The sequence below is a fragment of the Zosterops lateralis genome (assembly GCF_965231275.1).
Source record: "Zosterops lateralis genome assembly, chromosome: 6".
NCBI lineage: Eukaryota > Metazoa > Chordata > Aves > Passeriformes > Zosteropidae > Zosterops > Zosterops lateralis.
This window is the reverse complement of record NC_139761.1, coordinates 15,513,675-15,530,806: the sequence shown is the minus strand read 5'-3', so window position 1 is coordinate 15,530,806 and position 17,132 is coordinate 15,513,675. Positions and strand designations below refer to the sequence as shown.

At 44.5% G+C, this 17,132-nt stretch overlaps 2 protein-coding genes across 2 annotated transcripts; one reads left to right on the top strand and one right to left on the bottom strand.

Moving 5' to 3' along the window:
• Positions 1–4,586: 4,586 nt before the first annotated feature.
• LOC310910307 (uncharacterized protein) lies at positions 4,587–6,003 on the bottom strand. Its single transcript, XM_083862853.1, has 2 exons — positions 5,659–6,003; positions 4,587–5,570 (listed from the first exon to the last, which is right to left on the bottom strand). The coding sequence occupies exons 1-2, from the start codon at positions 5,882–5,884 to the stop codon at positions 5,440–5,442; spliced, it is 357 nt and encodes a 118-aa protein (XP_083718979.1). The 5' UTR covers positions 5,885–6,003; the 3' UTR covers positions 4,587–5,439.
• On the top strand, positions 5,932–16,141 carry UBR7 (ubiquitin protein ligase E3 component n-recognin 7). Its single transcript, XM_083862852.1, has 11 exons — positions 5,932–6,222; positions 6,386–6,519; positions 6,663–6,723; positions 7,811–7,906; positions 9,022–9,075; positions 9,892–9,997; positions 11,047–11,231; positions 11,775–11,906; positions 12,284–12,446; positions 13,287–13,348; positions 14,139–16,141. Exons 1-11 carry the CDS (start codon positions 6,058–6,060, stop codon positions 14,229–14,231), a joined length of 1,251 nt encoding a protein of 416 aa, XP_083718978.1. The 5' UTR covers positions 5,932–6,057; the 3' UTR covers positions 14,232–16,141.
• The last annotated feature ends 991 nt before the right edge of the window (positions 16,142–17,132 follow it).

The following is a 17,132-nucleotide window of genomic DNA, read 5'->3' as shown; positions in this document are numbered from 1 at the left end:
TATGACTATTCTAATTTCACTCCAGACCTCATGCAAAACCATGTTCCAGGAGAACTGATATATTATGAAAAACTTTGAGTTTGGGAAAGTTAACTGCTTGAGGTATGGTACAAACAGGTTGTCAGGCAGATAATCATGTTTCTTCCAGAAATTCAAAGAAAGGTACCTTTTTCTCATTCTTGTAATGAATGCAGATTTCTTCAGTCATACTGAAATTCCACTGAGATTTCTTTGCCATAGTTTCAATGTCTCTTTTTCAGTGCTATTTTGGGATAGCACAATTTGAATAAGACTGAATGTGTTCTTTCTTTCTGTCGGTTTTTGTTTCTTCTGAGAATATAGCTAAATTTTTGTCCCAGCCATGATGGAAGTGACAAGTGTGAAAACAGTGCAAAATACACTTCTCAGAAGCAGTAGGCTCAAAAGGATCATGAGCTAAACTCCTTGATTGTAACTTCAACTGTATGTGATTGTTCATACATAATCATCACAAATGCTAGTCCATTTCTGACTGCTCTAAGGGAATCCCGGGAAGCGTCGTCTTTCTCTTGCTTTGGAAAGAGAACACTATTTTCAGTGTTGCTGTGTTTAAGCATGGCAGTTCTAACACCTTAAACTTTCTGTTTGCACTTGGAGATACTTTGAGACACTGGTTTCAATTGTCAGTGTTGGTGCTAGGACCTGAAAACAATGTAGCCTTTGCAAGAAGGTTTTGAGTTCTAAGTGCAATATGAAAAGGAGGAAGCTGCCATCTTAGTATGCTGGAGTAAGAGTAAATTATAACCTCTGACGAGTAGTTAGTGTCTTGGGGAGTCAGAGCTTTTAAGTTGTGTTGTTTCTCAACTTTTGAAATCACCATGCTATTTATCTATAAAATAAAAACTTTTCAATGTTTATAAACACAAGTCTATTAATGTAGATACTTATCAATAGCTTTTGATTTTTGTTGTTTGTTTTTGGTCTAGTGGTGGGGTTTTTTTGCGTGTTTCGTGCCAGACAGCAGTGCTGGCTGTCAGTTGCTGTAGCCTGTGCTCGTGTCCTTCCCTCAGTGTGCGTGTTCAGTTCATCTTTGTTGTCCTCTTATGCTCTGTGTCCTAATTACTTGTTTGTAGCCTGAGACTTTGGGGCTTGCTGGATGAAATTGAATCCCCGTGTTCCTTTACTTTTGTGTAAGAGAGGTACCTCTGGCTGGACTGTTTTTAACTTGATGCTGTAGTTTTAAACTCAACAGTTACATTGTGTGCAAATGGAATTATTTAAAGAACCAAGAACATAAGAGGAAGCATCAAAAATAGAAAACGATAGGAAGAACTGCCTAATTTTCTGTCATGCAAGCATGTGACCCTTGGCAAGTTCCCTAGCAGGCCTGGGGGGATGACCCAAGCTGTCTGGATGTGGAGCATGTGCTGGGCATGGCGGGGACTTGCAAAACAGAGGCTCGTGTTTGTAGACTTTTCCATCAGAAGCCTGGGTTTGGATTACAGCTGTTTAGATTACAGCCATGTGCTTTGCAACAAACTACAGAAAAACACACTTTTTTCCAATTCAAGCAAATGTTATGTGTGTAAGGATTTGAGCTTGGAGTGGAAAGCAGCAGTGGAGAACTATTAGCATAGTGTATACTAATACTAGACAATGGGAGGAGGAGAAGAGTTAAGTTAGCTCAGCTGGTGCTTCCAGCATTTTTGGCAAGAGGGAAACATCAACAGGTGAAATCTTACCCACAGGGTAAATAAATTAAAGACTATAAAAATTGATGATAAATTGGTTTTTACTATAGTATTTAAAAAAAAAAAAAAGTAGTGAAATAACTTTCAGCTTGATTATTCTGGAAATTTATAGGTATTGTCAAGGCTGATTGTCTGAGTCACCAAAGACCTGCCTGTAAACAGAAAATGACATCATCTACAAACTTTTGGGATAATCAAGCTTGAAGTTTTGCAACGTTCTGAGCTTTAATGTTCTGCCAACAAAGTGAGTAGCTGTAACACGAGGGTGATTAATGATCATCTGTCTGCCACTTACCCTGGATTTCTTTTTATTCGTGTCACAAGATGAAGCATTGTCAGGCTGCTTGAACATCACTTGAGCAGTCTCAGTGTTAGTTTCTTTAGCTGCTTGACCTTCACCTGACAGTCCTGTCCCATCTCAGGAATGTGTCTGCCACACACTTTAAGTGTTACTGAGCCTGTTCTTCACTTCCTGCCGTGGGGGAGCAGGTCCAATGAAGAGTGTAACATAAGGCTGCAGCTCTTCAAACTTGGACAAAAGTAAGTTACCATAAAATGTGTTCCTTATGACACATTTCTTCCAGCAGCAAAGTAGGACTGCAAATTTGATTACTTTTTAAAATTAAAAATATGAGGATTGACTTATCCCTGGAACAAAACATTCCAGTTGGTGCAGAATATGTATTAACTCTCCTTATTTTCTCTTGCCTGGTCCATTGTTTTCTTAAAAGGATACTCTAGTTTCTCTTACTAGTTGTTTAAAACCCCTGCATTTTATGTCATAGTCTTTGATGAGAACCACTTTTCTACAAATGACTTAATGCACAAAAGCAATTTAATTATTTTATCATGTAGTTAAATTTTAAGAACTGACTTATTGTAGCTCTCCCTAAAGATACCCCTATGCTGCAGGTTTCTTCTGGGAAGCAAGAACATGCTACAGCCATAAGAAGGTACTTCTGGCTCAGTTTGGCCCTCAGGGCCCATGTCTAGTCCCTTTGGTTGGTACATGTGCCCAGAACCACTGCTCAGGTGTTCACACTGCTGAGTGCTAACCCAGTCCCTATAAATTAACACTATGATGTCCCAGCTGCCAGACACTACTGGGTATTTTACAGAGAATCTGATACTCGTAATAGCTTGTGTATAAATTACCTTTTAAGATGGAGTGGAGTGGGAATTAAATGGGCTGCCATGGGTGAATGGCACTCAAATGCTTTAATGAAAATGATGACTGTGGATCTCTCTCCTGGGAGCTGGGAAAGGTGCTGCACTTTTAGACAGTGCCCCAGTTACTGGGCATAATGGGATTATCTCCTCTCCCTCACAGAACTGAGTGCATTGCATACCTGAGACTTTAAGCTTTTTTTTCAACACTGCAACAGAACACTGCAACCTGTCAAGTTCCTTCATGAAGCCTCAGAGTTGTTTGAACCAGCAAATTCAGTATTTCAAAACAGTAATGATAGAGTATGTCATATAATCCCAGTCTTTGTGAAGGAGACATGCTTTGACATTTTTGATGTAATGTTTTGTAACTAGTAAAAGTAGTTGGTTCTCATCTAAATACTACCAAGAATTTAGTATCACATTAGCTCTTTTAATTCCATACAAACATACCAGCATTTTAGTGAGTATAAATTTTATTTTATTTTAGCATACCTTTATTTTAGTAAAGGAAACGCACTGAGCCTCCTTGGGCCAGTAGAACCAAATTCTGTTTATTAGTAAGATGTACAAACTGCACTGAACAGTGCAGATGTGGTGAACTGAGTTTGTTCAGTGCCCACTTGAAGGTTGGTTAGGTACAAAAATACATCTCTCTGAGGTGAAGAACACAGCAGCTTTTTTCCATTAAGGCTTACCTCTGCCTAAAATTCGGGGCTACAGTTGACTTAGGTGCTCCCCAAATGGGGTTCAGAACACGACTGTAGGGGATTGGGAGAGTAGGGAACCACATCACACTAAAGCTTCCTGTGCCTGGTAACCTCGCAGCAACTCTCAGAAAAAATGAAATCTGTTCAGTTAGGGCACTTTTACCACAAACAAACCTACAACTTAGAATTGCATAAGGTCCCCTGAAACTCCAATGCTCTTCTTGTCATTTGAAAGTTTTGGTAGCTACAGTAAGGACTAGCAAGGATCCTTTAAAGGCAGAAATTTGAGTGTTAGCTTTTGACTCAGTGCCCATTGGTATTTTCTGGAGCTCAGGTGCAGCATATTCCTGTGTCCAGGCTGACAGAAAAAAAGAAGTATTCCATTACTGGACTGTTACCTGCACTTACTCCTGTGCTAAGTTAGGGTCTGTTGCTTTAGACCAGAGGTTTTCAGTCCATAACATACCAGTGGTCTGTTTACAAGTTTATATGTAAAGGCCACAAATTCTTGCCAAATGTTAATGTTGCTTTTCAGCCATCACACAGTTCATACCATTTCTGGAGGGTTTGTCTGCAGGAAAAGGGAAAACACTGCTCTCAGATGTAGGTGTACAAGCTTCCAAAGCTACAGAACAAAGCTCACAGAAGATGTCATCACTTAATCTACATTTAATCTACACTTAAAACTACATAGATCATGTGAAAGAGCTCTTCTGATACGTTTATCAGACTATTTCTTTGTACAAAGTGTTGCCTTTGTCACTTTGATAAGACACTTCCTGCAATAAATTATCTACCCCAGAACACTTACAGCCTTTTATCACTTTACGATGCTGCAGCCTGACAAGAGATTGGAGTAAGTATGATTTTCTCTCACTGTCAGCAACTGAACCTCCTTAGTCTTCTGAGTTGGTCTTTTAAATTATGCCTCTATCCCATCTGCCAACAGATTATCTTCGAGTATCTGAGTACATAAATGTCAAGGATACATTTACTTGACCTCATCTCTGACTCCTCCCTGCATTTCAAATGAATGCAAACAATTTTTTCCTCATAAAAGTTCATTTATTTCCACACTTTGTCCTACATAAGTAAGTCTCAAGATTTGCTCAGTTTTCCATAATATATAAACAAACTGTGCCAGGAGAACACAAGAAAATTAAAATAACTCCCAAAAATGCTTTTTACACTATTCATTCAGGCTGTTAAATTCTTGTACAGAACACTCTTGTGCTCTATGGAGGGACTATCATGAGTGTTTTTTAACTGTTCACAGAGGCTTCCTGACTGATAGGTGACTAAACCTAGTAGATGATAGGCAAAAATAATCTTCCACTGTAGGACTGTAGAGGAGCAGGCACAGTCCTACACATGCTTGTTAATTTTGGTACTTATAGTGGTCTTAAATTGCTTTCTCTCCATTCAAACACAAGTTGTCTTGTGCTTTTAAAGATCATATTTGACAAAGTAACTCTTTCCAGGTTTTACTGCTTTATTTTAAAAAGTGGTATCACATGAAGAAATACTGTGACTCAGAATAAGTTATTAAAAAACATATCAATCAGAAGATTTGTCATAAAAGTTTTATACTTGCCAACTAGTTTATCAAAAAACTGGTGTCAGCCTGAGCCTGGCACCCCGTAAACAACACGCTGCTCGCCCCAGGCGCGTCCTTTCGGAAAGGCTTCCGTATCACAACAGTGTCGGGATGGAGGTGTCGCATTGAACGGGATCAGCGGCGCCGCAGGGCCGGCCCGGGCAGCGGGCCCGGGACACCGACAGTCGGTACGGCCGGACGGGGCCGCCCGGGCAGAGCCGGCCCAGCGCCGCCCTCACGGCCGCTGCACCTTGGGCCGCTTCAGGGGAGGGTCATCGCCGCCCGCCGCCGCCTCCACGTGGTTTTCGTCTTCCTCGTCGCCTTCATCCTCCTCGTCGTCATCGTACTCGTCGTCCCCGCCGCCACCTGCCGGGATCGGGGCGGGCGCGGGTGACCGGGGCGGGGCGGGGGCGGCCCCCCGGAGCCCCCCGGGCGCGCCCCCCCTGCCACTCACCGCGCGGGGCGCCGTCCGCCGCCCGCTCCTCCTGCACCAGCGGCGCCAGCAGCTCCACCACCCGCGCCTGCAGCTCGCTCAGCGCGCCCCGCAGCCCGCGCAGCTGGGCGGCCTCGCCCTCCGCCGCCGGGTACGGCACCCGCACCGTGTGCGTCCGCCCGTCGCGGCCCCGCAGCTCCGCCACCAGGTCCCGCCCCGGGCCCGTCTCCGCCGGCGGGTCCGCCATCACCGCCCGCCGGTCACGTGCCGGCCGCGCGCGCTGCCCCGCCCCGCCCCGACACACCGCCCACCGTCACGTGGGGCGCGCGCGATTCCGCTTCCGCTGTGGCGCCCCCTGGCGCCTCCCTGGGCCCGCGTTTCCCGCCTCGCTTCGCGCTCCGCGGCCTTCGCGGCCCGGCGATGGAGGCGGCGGCTCCGGAGGGCGCCGAGCCGGGGAGCGGCGCCAGCGGCGCGGAGGAACCCGTAGTGTCCCTGGCGGAGGTGCTGGCGGAGAACGAGGAGCTGGAGAAGGAAGCGCGGGCCGTGCTGGGGGGCAGCGACCACGAGCGCTGCAGTTACTCACAGGTGGGGGCGGGGCCGGGAGCCGCGGGGCTGGGGGCGGGGCCTGCGGCTGAGGGGCGGGGCCGGGGTGACTCGGGGGCGGGGCCTGGGAGGCGGGGCGGGGCCGGGTTGGGCGGGGCCGGGCGGGCCCGTTCCCCTCACGGGCGGCCGGGCGGTCTCTCCCCAGGGCGCGGTGAAGCGGCAGGCTCTGTACGCCTGCAGCACCTGCACGCCGCCCGGAGCCGAGCCCGCGGGGATCTGCCTGGCCTGCAGCTACGAGTGCCACGGCACACACCGCCTCTTCGAGCTCTACACCAAGAGGTACGGGCAGGGGGCGGGGCGGGCCGGGTCGGGCCCTCACAGCTCCCGTGACTCCCGATAAACTGCTGGGAGTTGGTAAGAATACCAAACCCGGCGTGTTCTCACGTAACATAAAGCCTGAAACGGTTCGTTTTTCTTTCCAGGAATTTCCGCTGTGACTGTGGAAATAGCAAGTTCAAAAATCTGCAGTGCAAGTTACTCCCGGTAAGTTCAGACAGGCTTCAGGCATTCGGAGTCAAAATAACAGCCTTGGGAGATTGGTGCCTTGCCTCCTCTGAGTCAGCGCTCATGAGACGCCTCCAGTCTTCCCAGGAAGTTAAAAAAGATGGGAGTATTATGGCAAGGTGTAAAACTGTTAACGGATGCTGGGAAGGAGAAGGAATATTTGGTCCTTGTCATCAGTGAGTGCAGCAGTTCTGCATCCATGGTCAATGCACTTACAGAAGCAGGTTGTGGCATTTCTGCACTAATACATCTCATTAGCTCTAAGCTGTTTCAGAATAACCTTTTGGGGTGCGATTTTTGCAGTTGCATTAAGCAAATTTAAGGCTGTGCTGCTGTCAGAAGGACAGTTCCCTTTCCTTCTTTGTGGTGGCATTAGTGCCCTGACATTTTGTCACTGGAGCCTGCTGATGGGATGTTTCTTTACTGTATTAAGCTGCCTGTACTTTTATACTTAATGGGCATTTTGAACTTGTCAAGTAGCTGGCAGTCTTCTGGGAAGCAGCAACAGGATGCTGCTTGGCTTGCTTGCAGTGGTGCTGCCAGGGTAATAACAGCCCAGACATGGAAACAGGCAGTGGTTTTGTGTATGCCTGTTTTGTTCAGAGAGAATTGAAATGGATCCAGAGCTAGTCAGCAAAGTCACGGTGCAGTGATCCCTACAGAGACACCTGTGACAGTTTTAAGACGTTACCATTTCTCATTTGAGTCAGTGAAATGGACCACATAGTTGTTCCTTCTGCTGCAGTTCAGTGAAAATTCAGTTGTGCTGGTTAAGTGAGCTTCAGCATCTGTCCATTAATCTGTCTGACACCACAGCTGCCACTTGTTACAAAGGTAAAAACAGCAGGCTGTTTTCTCTTTGCTTTTAAACTTTAGCATTCCTCATGTGTCCTGTCTGTTGCTCAGTGTTAAGCAGAGGTGTTTGGAGAATATCTTTCTTTTTGTATATTGAGCCTGATGAAAATAATGATGCTTTTAGGAATTAAGGGAGAACAGAAACTGTGTTTTTACTGTGTTCTGTTTTCTCCTGTACTGTCTATTGAAACATTTCCCCCTGTTCTCTTAGGAAAAGGGCAAGGTGAATTCAGGAAATAAATACAATGACAATTTCTATGGATTGTACTGTACATGTAAAAGACCTTACCCTGATCCTGAAGATGAGGTAAGAAATACAAAATCCAGTAGTAATCATATATAGATGGTGTTTATTTTAGATACTGTGTAGAGGGTGGTCACTGAGCTGCTTTTCAAGGGAGATCCCACTTCAAGAAATCTTATGTTCCATATTGGTTGTCATGTGTTGTATGAAGTAATTACTTGATAGGTTTTGGGTTTTTTTTAATAGTAAAATATGTTTATGCCTTAGATACAGATGAGGAGGACAAGTCATCATTTGGACAAAACAGTGCTGCAGCTCCCTGAAGTTGCAGAGCTCCCCTAGGGGAGAGGGCTGTCATCATATTGAGAAATGTGTCTAGTGCAGAATAAACACATTGCACGTGTTAGGAGGGACCAGAACCTGCTTCGCTGTGCCTGCAGCAGTGCTCTGGCAAGGCTTCTGGGATGGGGAGAGTCTCTCCTGTCCTGTAACACTAACTGCAGTCCTTAATGGTAGCTAGAACACTTTTTTTTTTTGTCTCTGAAATACTAAAACACAGCAGTGGATTTGCACATGCTTGCTCTTCTTTGCAGTCACAGAAATCAGTTGTTTTAAAGAACAGGGAAGGCACAAATCTTCAAATACAAAAAAATAAAGTATTTTCTAAGCTCCCCTCTCTGAAGTTGAGAGACAGCTAAAACATTTTTGAAGAACTCATTAATAGTTGTTTTAAAACAAAGCACTTCAAACTGTCCTGTATGGTGACCAGTTAAGTTTGTTCTGGCATCTTTCACAAACCTGATGACAGTGTGAGTATCAGTATCTTTCTTCTGCTGAGCTGTCTGTTCATGCTTTTCTGCTTATAGGAAGAAGGATACAGTAGTGTATTAACTTTTATCAGCTTTCTGTGAGAAAAGCTTCCTGCAAGGAAGACTGGTTTTGTAGTAATAAATGGGATTTCCACAGCCTCAGTCCTATGAGAGATGGAGCGTGCTGCTGAACCTGAGGGAAGCAAACTGACTAACAAAGCACAAACTGCTTATTAATGGCAGCTCCGTGTGAGGGGCTCAGAGGGAAATGCAATTCAACTGAGCAGGATTTGCATGATACTGCAGTTTGAGACTTGTGAAAGATTCTGGAGGTTGCTATTAATGCTAATAATATGATTGTTCATCTAGATTCCAGATGAGATGATTCAATGCATAGTTTGTGAAGACTGGTTCCATGGAAGGGTAAGGAAACTATAGATAGCAGAACTGCCATTTGCACAGGAACAAGTTGGTGTTGGTTAGGTTTTATGATAATTCTTACTTGGGAAATTTGCTATAGTTCTCAAAAGAGATTATTACATGAGTTCCAAGGCATTTGTTTTCAGCTTATGCAAAGGAGCATTGAAAGTCTAATCCTGCACTGTTGTCCACTCCAGTTAAAAAATACTGGGAAGAGTCCTACCTTTTTGAAGGCTACCACTGCAGAATAAAGTAATAACTATAACTGTCTCTTTAATTAGAAAACTCAAATCAATATAGTTGGTGAGGAAAAGATTCTTACTGAGGCACACCATTATCAACTATCTGAATAGTTCTTCCTTCAGAAGAATGCCTTTTAAACTCTTCATTCCTTTAAGTGGCAAGGAACAGACTGTCCTGTTCATTCTTGATTTCAAACTTTGGGGAAGTCTTTTGAAAGCACTGTAGTGAGTGCCCTACTTAATGGGTAAGCATTAAGAATTCAGCCTCTTGTGCCTTGAAGGGCATAAGTGAAATGCTGTGTTTGAAGCTGCAAGATCAAAGAGTAAAAAAAAGATGATTGGCTTCAATTATGGTTTCTTGTAGATAACTTCTTTTGTATTAACTGCATGAATGGAGAGTGTTGTGCTGCATACTATGAGCTTTGTGGGAACGCTTTTTCAGAAGAAAGCCACTAAGTGCATTTAATTGCCCAAATAGCTCTATCAATTTTTGGGACAGCTTTGGGACATAATTCTCAAGTTCAGTATGTGATCAGTATGGATGCTTCACTACTGTGTGCTTGCTTCTTCCTGACAGCATCTTGGTGCAGTTCCCCCTGAAAGTGGAGACTTCCATGAAATGGTGTGCCAGGCCTGCATGAAACACTGCCATTTCCTGTGGGCTTATGCACCACAATTAGCAGGTAAAGAAAGTTAAGAGATCTGAGGCAGTGTTTTGTGAGCATGTATTTCTCATACGTGGTTGGTTAATGATGTAATACTGGTTTAAAATGGTTGGAAAAATGATACTCATTAACTGTATTGGACAAACACCTTCAGCAGTGGAACATGTGGGGTGGCAGTAACTTGTGTAAAAAACCCCAGTTTTCATTCTTAATTCTGTCCTGCTTGCTTTTAATTACTTTATCAAAGATGTTTAGCACAAAATGGATGAAGGTTTAATACTTGACTCAAGGAACCTAATTTCTAAACTGGATCAAAGAACTGAAGAGCCATCCTAAGGGAAACAGTGAGACAAACAGTTCTACAGATCCTTTGAGCAGCAAAGAGTGAATGATAGTGACCTGAAATTAACATGTTTAATGTTAACCTGAGCAGGGCTGGGGCCGTGCTCAGGACACATGTTCCCTGTGGTCAGACCAGGCCTCTCTCAGCTCTGTGGACTTAAAAGGATAGATAACTTGATTTTCTGTGGAAAGAGCTAGTTTCTTGTAGTCTCCTAAAAATGCTGCTTGTATCAACTGCTGATAGATCTCTTATGTGCCCAAAATTTCAATGGTATTTTCAGGGATGGCTACCTGGAGTTCATTTCCTCCTAATGTAAATAGTACAGAATGGGCTGTTTGTCTGGTTTTGGTTTTCCTCCTTCTAACCAACTTTGTCACAGTGCACATGCTTGAATTGGCATCAAAACAGAAACTTGTTTTAAATAAACAAGAGATTAGTATATTTAATCTGTAGTGGTGTTTCTGAGGTGTGTTTGGAAAAAATGAAAAACTGACACAGCAAAAAAGCAGGGGACAGTTACTGAAGCTGTGACAGCTAGCAAGGGGTGTCAAGAAGGACAAGCATCTTAGTAAAGAATTCTCAAATTGTGATACCCTCTTCCCTCTCCTAGGGCTTAGATTTAGGGAAGCAGAGTGTTTTAGGATAGGAGAAGCAGAGAGAACATCTGCAGTGACCTGTACTTTTTCTGGCACAGTATTTTTACTTGTGGGTATGTATCTTCCAGTTCCTCCTTTGACCAAAGCAAACTCCCTTGAAGATGAAAAGATTGTCCTGAAAGTAGAGGAAAGTGAAGAGCAGAAGAAAGAAATAAAAAAAGAAAGTGGAGTGGAACACCATGACACAAAGGAGGAAAAGCAATTGGAACAATTTAATGAACCATCCACTAGCTCTGGGTCTGCCTGTCCTGAGGTAAAATGTACCTTCTTTTCTGACCTGCACATCTTCACACTGCTGGTAGCTGAAGTGAAGCCCACCCGGCTCTGTGCAGGCTCAGGGAAGGGGTGCTGTGTTCAGTCTGTTCCCATCTTCCTCTCCAGTCCCTGACCCTTCAGACCTGCAGTCTCTGAGGGGCACAGTGTGGGCTGTGAGCAGGGCTGTAAGAGATGTAATGTTTGTTTGCAGTTGGGATACATCTGTCCCTTCTTCTCAGCCCCCTGCCCAGTACACTGAGGTGACTTCTGTTTGTTCTAATATGTGGTGTAGCTGCACTTGCATGATGGTCTGAGTTCTTAAATACTTACAGTTATTGCAGTAAATTTCTACAGAAATTTCCCATGGAACTTGATGAAACCATATCAGAATTCTCATGTGGATGGTGATATAGGTTGTTTATAAAAATAAATGTGTTTGAGACAAAAGAAAATTCTTGCCTAGGGAAAAGGATATGCCAAAGAGAACAGAGTCTTTTTGAAGTGACATTATAGAGTGCTGAACACTCTCATTTTAATTCAGGTAGTTACTAAGAACGAGGAGCCAGTCTGCAAGCTGAAAGAGCTCCAAAGCAAGCCATTTGTAAAAAAAGATACTGCCACCTTTTGGCCATCGAACTGGAGGAGCAAATTATGCACTTGTGAAGATTGTTTGGTATGTATGTTCTCTTCATTACCATCACAGGTGTGGGAGAGGCAGGGAGGAGCTCCCAGACAATCACTGGGGAGAAACTTTAGGTAAAATCTGTGTAAATATTCTTAACACTGAAACCTCCCTTCACATAAAGATTCACACTGAATCTTGTGGAAATAATATAGCATGAAAGGGCTTGTAAATGTTTGTCTTTTCTTTGCTGCTTAAATCCAGTTGCTTGGAAGTTGTTATGAGGAGACTCTGAAATACTGGATACAGATTTACCGTATTATTTTTATTGCTGTTCTTTGTGATACAGAACACAACGAGGATTGGGGGAGAGCATCTCCATCTGAGAAGTTTTGTCACATAAAAGTAAATTTTACTTTATTCTCCAGAAAATGTATTCAGAGCTTGAAGTCCAGTTCCTGACAGATGAATGTGACACTGTCTTGGCTTATGAAAATAAGGGTACCAGTGACCAAGAGACAGAGAGGAGAGATCCCTTAATGGACACCCTTAACAGTATGAACAGAGTGCAGCAAGTGGAACTCATCTGTGGTAAATACAACTTCATTTTTAGAATCTGCCCTAACACACTTTACGTGAACAGTTTGCCACAAGAGATTGATATCAGGCCTTGCAGTGTAGTGTCAAACAATTCTGAAGTAAGACGCAGACAACTGTATGACAGGTTCCACACCTCCTTCAGGATTGGTCCTCTCTGGCCCATCACTACAACTTAATCTACAGCGAGACACTAGATGGTGTGTGAACTTTCACCCTGTTTAACATCTTAGACACTGTAATGATACTGATTTATTGTAATGTGAGTGTTTAAGCATTAATTTGAACTTCTGCTCTCTGGCTGATTATCTTACCCCGTTCTGTTGTTTGGCAACCTCCTGTTGGCTGGGGAGTGCCAGCCAGGTGTCCCCTGTGGGTCTGCTGCAGAGCACAGTGACAAGGCAATGCTGAGGTGTTTTGCACCTGCAACTGTGTTTCTTTCTTCAGTCAGGGCTTTGCACTCTGGTGAGGACAGTGTCCCAATCCCAAGTTACAGGCTGGGCCTTTCCACCACAACCCACACATGCTTTTGCAGGGGAAAGATGGGAGCAGGGGCAGTCTTTCAATTAATTGTACTAATTCACTCACTGATCTATACCCTTCTCTGAAATCAACCCACACACTCACACTACACAGATTAGCCTCATAAATTATTAGGCTTCTCATGTTTACATTATTATGACTATCTATAATCTAATTCAAATCTAGATTTGTCTGACCTAAACCTAACAAATGACAAGAGGAAGTAGAACAAGTTGTGTTCTTGAGCCAGTGTTAAACTGAAACTGGGTGTCTTACTGTTTTTGTTTTCTTTGCCTTTGCTTTGCCATCCAGAATACAATGATTTAAAGACAGAACTGACTGACTATCTCAGGAGGTTTGCAGATGAGGGAACGGTAAGATGCAACTTCCAGAATTTTTTTGCCAGAAAATGTGTTTTAAAGAACTGTTAAGGGCTGGGTGGTGAATACCATGATGTTCTGTTATAATGTTCTTTCTTGTCTCTTGGAATTGCTGGTACTGCAGTAGAAATCAGAAATCCCATATTTCATTCAAGTTTAACAATTCCTTAATGACATTGTTGAGAGATAATGGGAACTTTACAGAAATCTGTCTGCAAGGTACTGAGAGCTGTTCTTAGATTTAAATCAAAATTCTGTTGCTCTAGGTAAGATATTCAGGAAGAAAAGCTCTTAAATTTTTTGTTTTTTCTTAGATTGAATCTAAACCTTTAGAAGAATAAGGACTGATTATGATTGTCAGTCTTGTCAGTTGTTTTCCTGCAGGAATTTGCATGCTGTTATTAAGTAACACTTGTATTTTTTTGGCTGACTTGCTGTATTGCCATTCTTAGTTACATTGGAATGACCCTGAAGTGGGGCTAGTGAAAATCTTGCTTTGTGTTAAGTTTTCTGATGGTAAAAGCAAGAGGTCAAAGTCATTAAAATACCACTGGGAGCTTTGCTCCATGTGTTTGCTCTGCCTTTGGGGAACTTTTACTTGTTTGTACTATCTACAGTAGAATTTCGGCATTAATCCTTTCCGTTGGGTGCAACAGCAAAGCCGTACCAGGGAAATTTCAGGGTATTTGCTTTTCTGTGCTTTGTGTATTATGTGTGGAGATAAAACAGGATCCTGTAATTAAGGTCTTGCACCACAACTTGGGTTTCATACTGCTTCTCCTAGGTGGTAAAAAGAGAAGACATTCAGCACTTCTTTGAAGAATTTCAGTCTCGGAAAAGGCGACGGACTAACAGGATGCAGTACTACTGTAGTTAGACTGAGCGGGTTTGGGTCTGAAAGGACAACTGGCAAAACAATGTTCGCTGGCAAACAGAAAAGGCATCTTCCGTTTTTGGCTTCTCATCAAAATCCAGCTGTCCAAGAAACATCATCATTTTGTCATATACTTCCTTCATTTGTAGCACCTAAAACATGTTCTTAACAAATCCTTACACGGCGCTTAGGGGGATTTCAGTACCGATGGGCTTTGCGTTCCCGTGAAAGCCGGCCTTGTCTCCGGGGCAGGGGGGCAGGTACCGGAGGGTGTGTCCTGCTGCTTCCCGCTCGCCTCTCCCCTGGTTACCGCCGGGGCTGGAGCCGTGGCTGTGCTGAACCTGCCCCGCCCTGCCCTGCCCTGCTCTCGGCGGCAGGGAACGCGCTCCCGGCTTTCCTGCTTGAATGGCTCTGTCTCCTCCCTTGGGGCTGCAGCGATTCTGTGAGGCCCCAGCACCGAGGAGCTGCTCCTGCCCTCGGGGGTGCGGCCGAACCCAGCCCTGCTGCTGCTGCCCGCTCCCGCTGGGGAAGCGCTCCCCGGGCTGCTCACAAATGGGAAAGCAGAGCTTAGGCTTGATGCAACAGTGTGTTCTGTCTGGTTTTATACATTAAAAAACTTATTTGTACTCTTGGACAGGGATGATTTCGTGGGAAAAAGTTGTCAGATTATCTTAATTCACTCATCGGGACATAAACAAGAACTAGGAGGAGGTACTAAATTACAAACTAAGTATGGGGGGCAGGGGTTTGTTATATGCTTTGATTTTAAAAAGTAGCCTACAGCAAATTCTTCTACTTTATAAATGTTGCTGAAAACACTGCAGCATCCTGATATTTTGCTACAGTATGGAATGTTCTTTTTATAACCACTGTGATAATCATGGGACAGATGTTTCACTGACTTTTAAGACTACGCTTAGCTGCAATTAAAAATTAAGATTTTGTAAGTTTGGAGCCTAATGTAGTTAGACCCCAAAACATACATTAAAATTCTAGTTTTTGAGGATTTCTATATCATGGGGTACTATTCTGCTTCCATGTTAATGATTTTTGAAAAGCAAAGGTAGACTCTATCATTCTCACTATTAACTGTTCCTGACCACTTTATTTACAAACAGTAGTTTAGCATAGAGGCTCAGCTGAGCAGTTTCATAGAACATAGAATATTCTGAGTTGGAAGGGACCCATCGGGATCATCGCATCCAATTCCTGGCCCTGCACAGGACACCCCAAGAGTCACACCATGGGCCTGAAAGCATTGTCCAAACACTTCTTGAACTCTGTCAGGCTTGGGGCTGTGACCACTTCCCTGGGGAGCCTGTTCAGTGCCCAGCCTCCCTCTGGGTGGGTGAGAAACCTTTTCCCGATATCCAACCTAAACTGCCCCTGGCACAACTTCTGGCCATTCCCTCACTCCTGTCACTGGGCACCACAGAGAGATCAGTGCCTGCCCTTCTTCCCCCTCACAGGAAGTTGTAACTGCAGTGGGGTCTCCCCTCACTCTCCTCCAGGCTGAACAGACCAAGTGGCCTCAGTTGCTCCTCATACGCCTTCCCCTCAAGGCCTTTCAAGGTCCTCCTGGCCCTCCTTTGGACACTCTCTAACAGCTTTGTATGTATTTTATATTGTGGTGCCCAAAACTGCCCCCAGCACTGGAGGTGAGGCCGCCCCAGAGCAGAGCAGGACAATCCCATCCCTCTCCTGGCCGGCAGTGCTGGGCCTGATGCACCCCAGGACATGGATGGCCCTCCTGGCTGCCAAGGCACTGCTGACTCATGCCCAATGTGTCATCGACCCCCAGGGCCCTTTCCTAGTTGCTTTTAAATTTAACTCTGGGCATTGTACATGCTCTTTTTTTGGTAGCAACTGTTACGGGAGCTGTAACTGCACATCTAACTACAATATAAAAAATTAAAAAGAACTGTTCACTGTGTACTGTCTTGTTTTCTCTCAGTGCTGCTGTAGTATTTTGTTTCCATCCATGATCCAGGCAGACACAGGGAGCCCAGTGGTGACTTACCCAAGCCAGCAAAGTGTAGAGTGGGGACTAGTCAAGCCCAGGATTCCTGTACCGTTGTTTCTACCTGACCCAGGTGTGAAACAAGGGATTGCAGCCTGCTGGCAACTACAGTTTAGAGCAGGACAGGGTCATGATTCCTCTGTGTTACAGTTTCTGTAATTCACTGAAGGAGTGGGGGAGAGGGTACCCAAAGGCAATTGTGTCTTCCACAGGAAATAAAATAGCAGTGAAAGGCCCCAGCGATCACAGAAATGCTTTATGGCCCAGAGCCAGTGTTGCTGTGTTAGAGGAAATACAGCAGCGATGGAAGGAGTGAGTTCAAATGTGGAATTCTGGTGGCTCCAGTTGCAGAGCAGAGTGAGAACTGACCACGAGCACTGCCCGTTCCTGGCATCAGCCTGTACTGAAGCAGGGTCCACCTGAAGGGACCCAGCTCCAACAGTGCCTCTTTCCAATGCTGAAAGCCTCCCCTTGGCAAGGAGACATCACACATCCTCGTCTCAGAGGTTGGCAGGCTTAGAAGCACTGTTGCAAAGTGACAGAAAGCTTGTAACAAAAAATGTTAAAATCGTCTAATTTAGGAAGCTCCTAGAACTCAGCTTCCTGGGTGTGGGAGTGAAGGTGTCAGTAATTAACATGTGGGACCACACAGTTCTCCCTCTCCTCACCCCCCTGTGCTCTGTGTCAGGATGGAACTAGCAGTATTTTGCTCTGGTATGTCAGAATGAGACCAGGCAAGTGGCCAGATGACACTTGTGAACTTTAGTCTTTGTTCTGAAGCAGTGAGGCATTTGTTTCTGAGACAGAGATGCAATGAGGAGTCAGCTGGAATTGTCAGCAGGGAAACTGCAGCCTGGGAATGCTGGGTACTGAACACATCTGTC

Excerpts from the sequence above, each read along its gene's own strand:
- UBR7 (XM_083862852.1), top strand. The coding sequence starts at position 6,058 with ATGGAGGCGGCGGCTCCGGAGGGCGCCGAGCCGGGGAGCGGCGCCAGC. Across the intron at positions 6,223-6,385 it reads AGCGCTGCAGTTACTCACAG|GGCGCGGTGAAGCGGCAGGC; the intron begins GTGGGGGCGGGG and ends GTCTCTCCCCAG. Across the intron at positions 11,907-12,283 it reads GCACTTGTGAAGATTGTTTG|AAAATGTATTCAGAGCTTGA; the intron begins GTATGTATGTTC and ends TTTATTCTCCAG.
- LOC310910307 (XM_083862853.1), bottom strand. The coding sequence starts at position 5,884 with ATGGCGGACCCGCCGGCGGAGACGGGCCCGGGGCGGGACCTGGTGGCG. Across the intron at positions 5,571-5,658 it reads GGCGGACGGCGCCCCGCGCG|GTGGCGGCGGGGACGACGAG; the intron begins GTGAGTGGCAGG and ends CGATCCCGGCAG.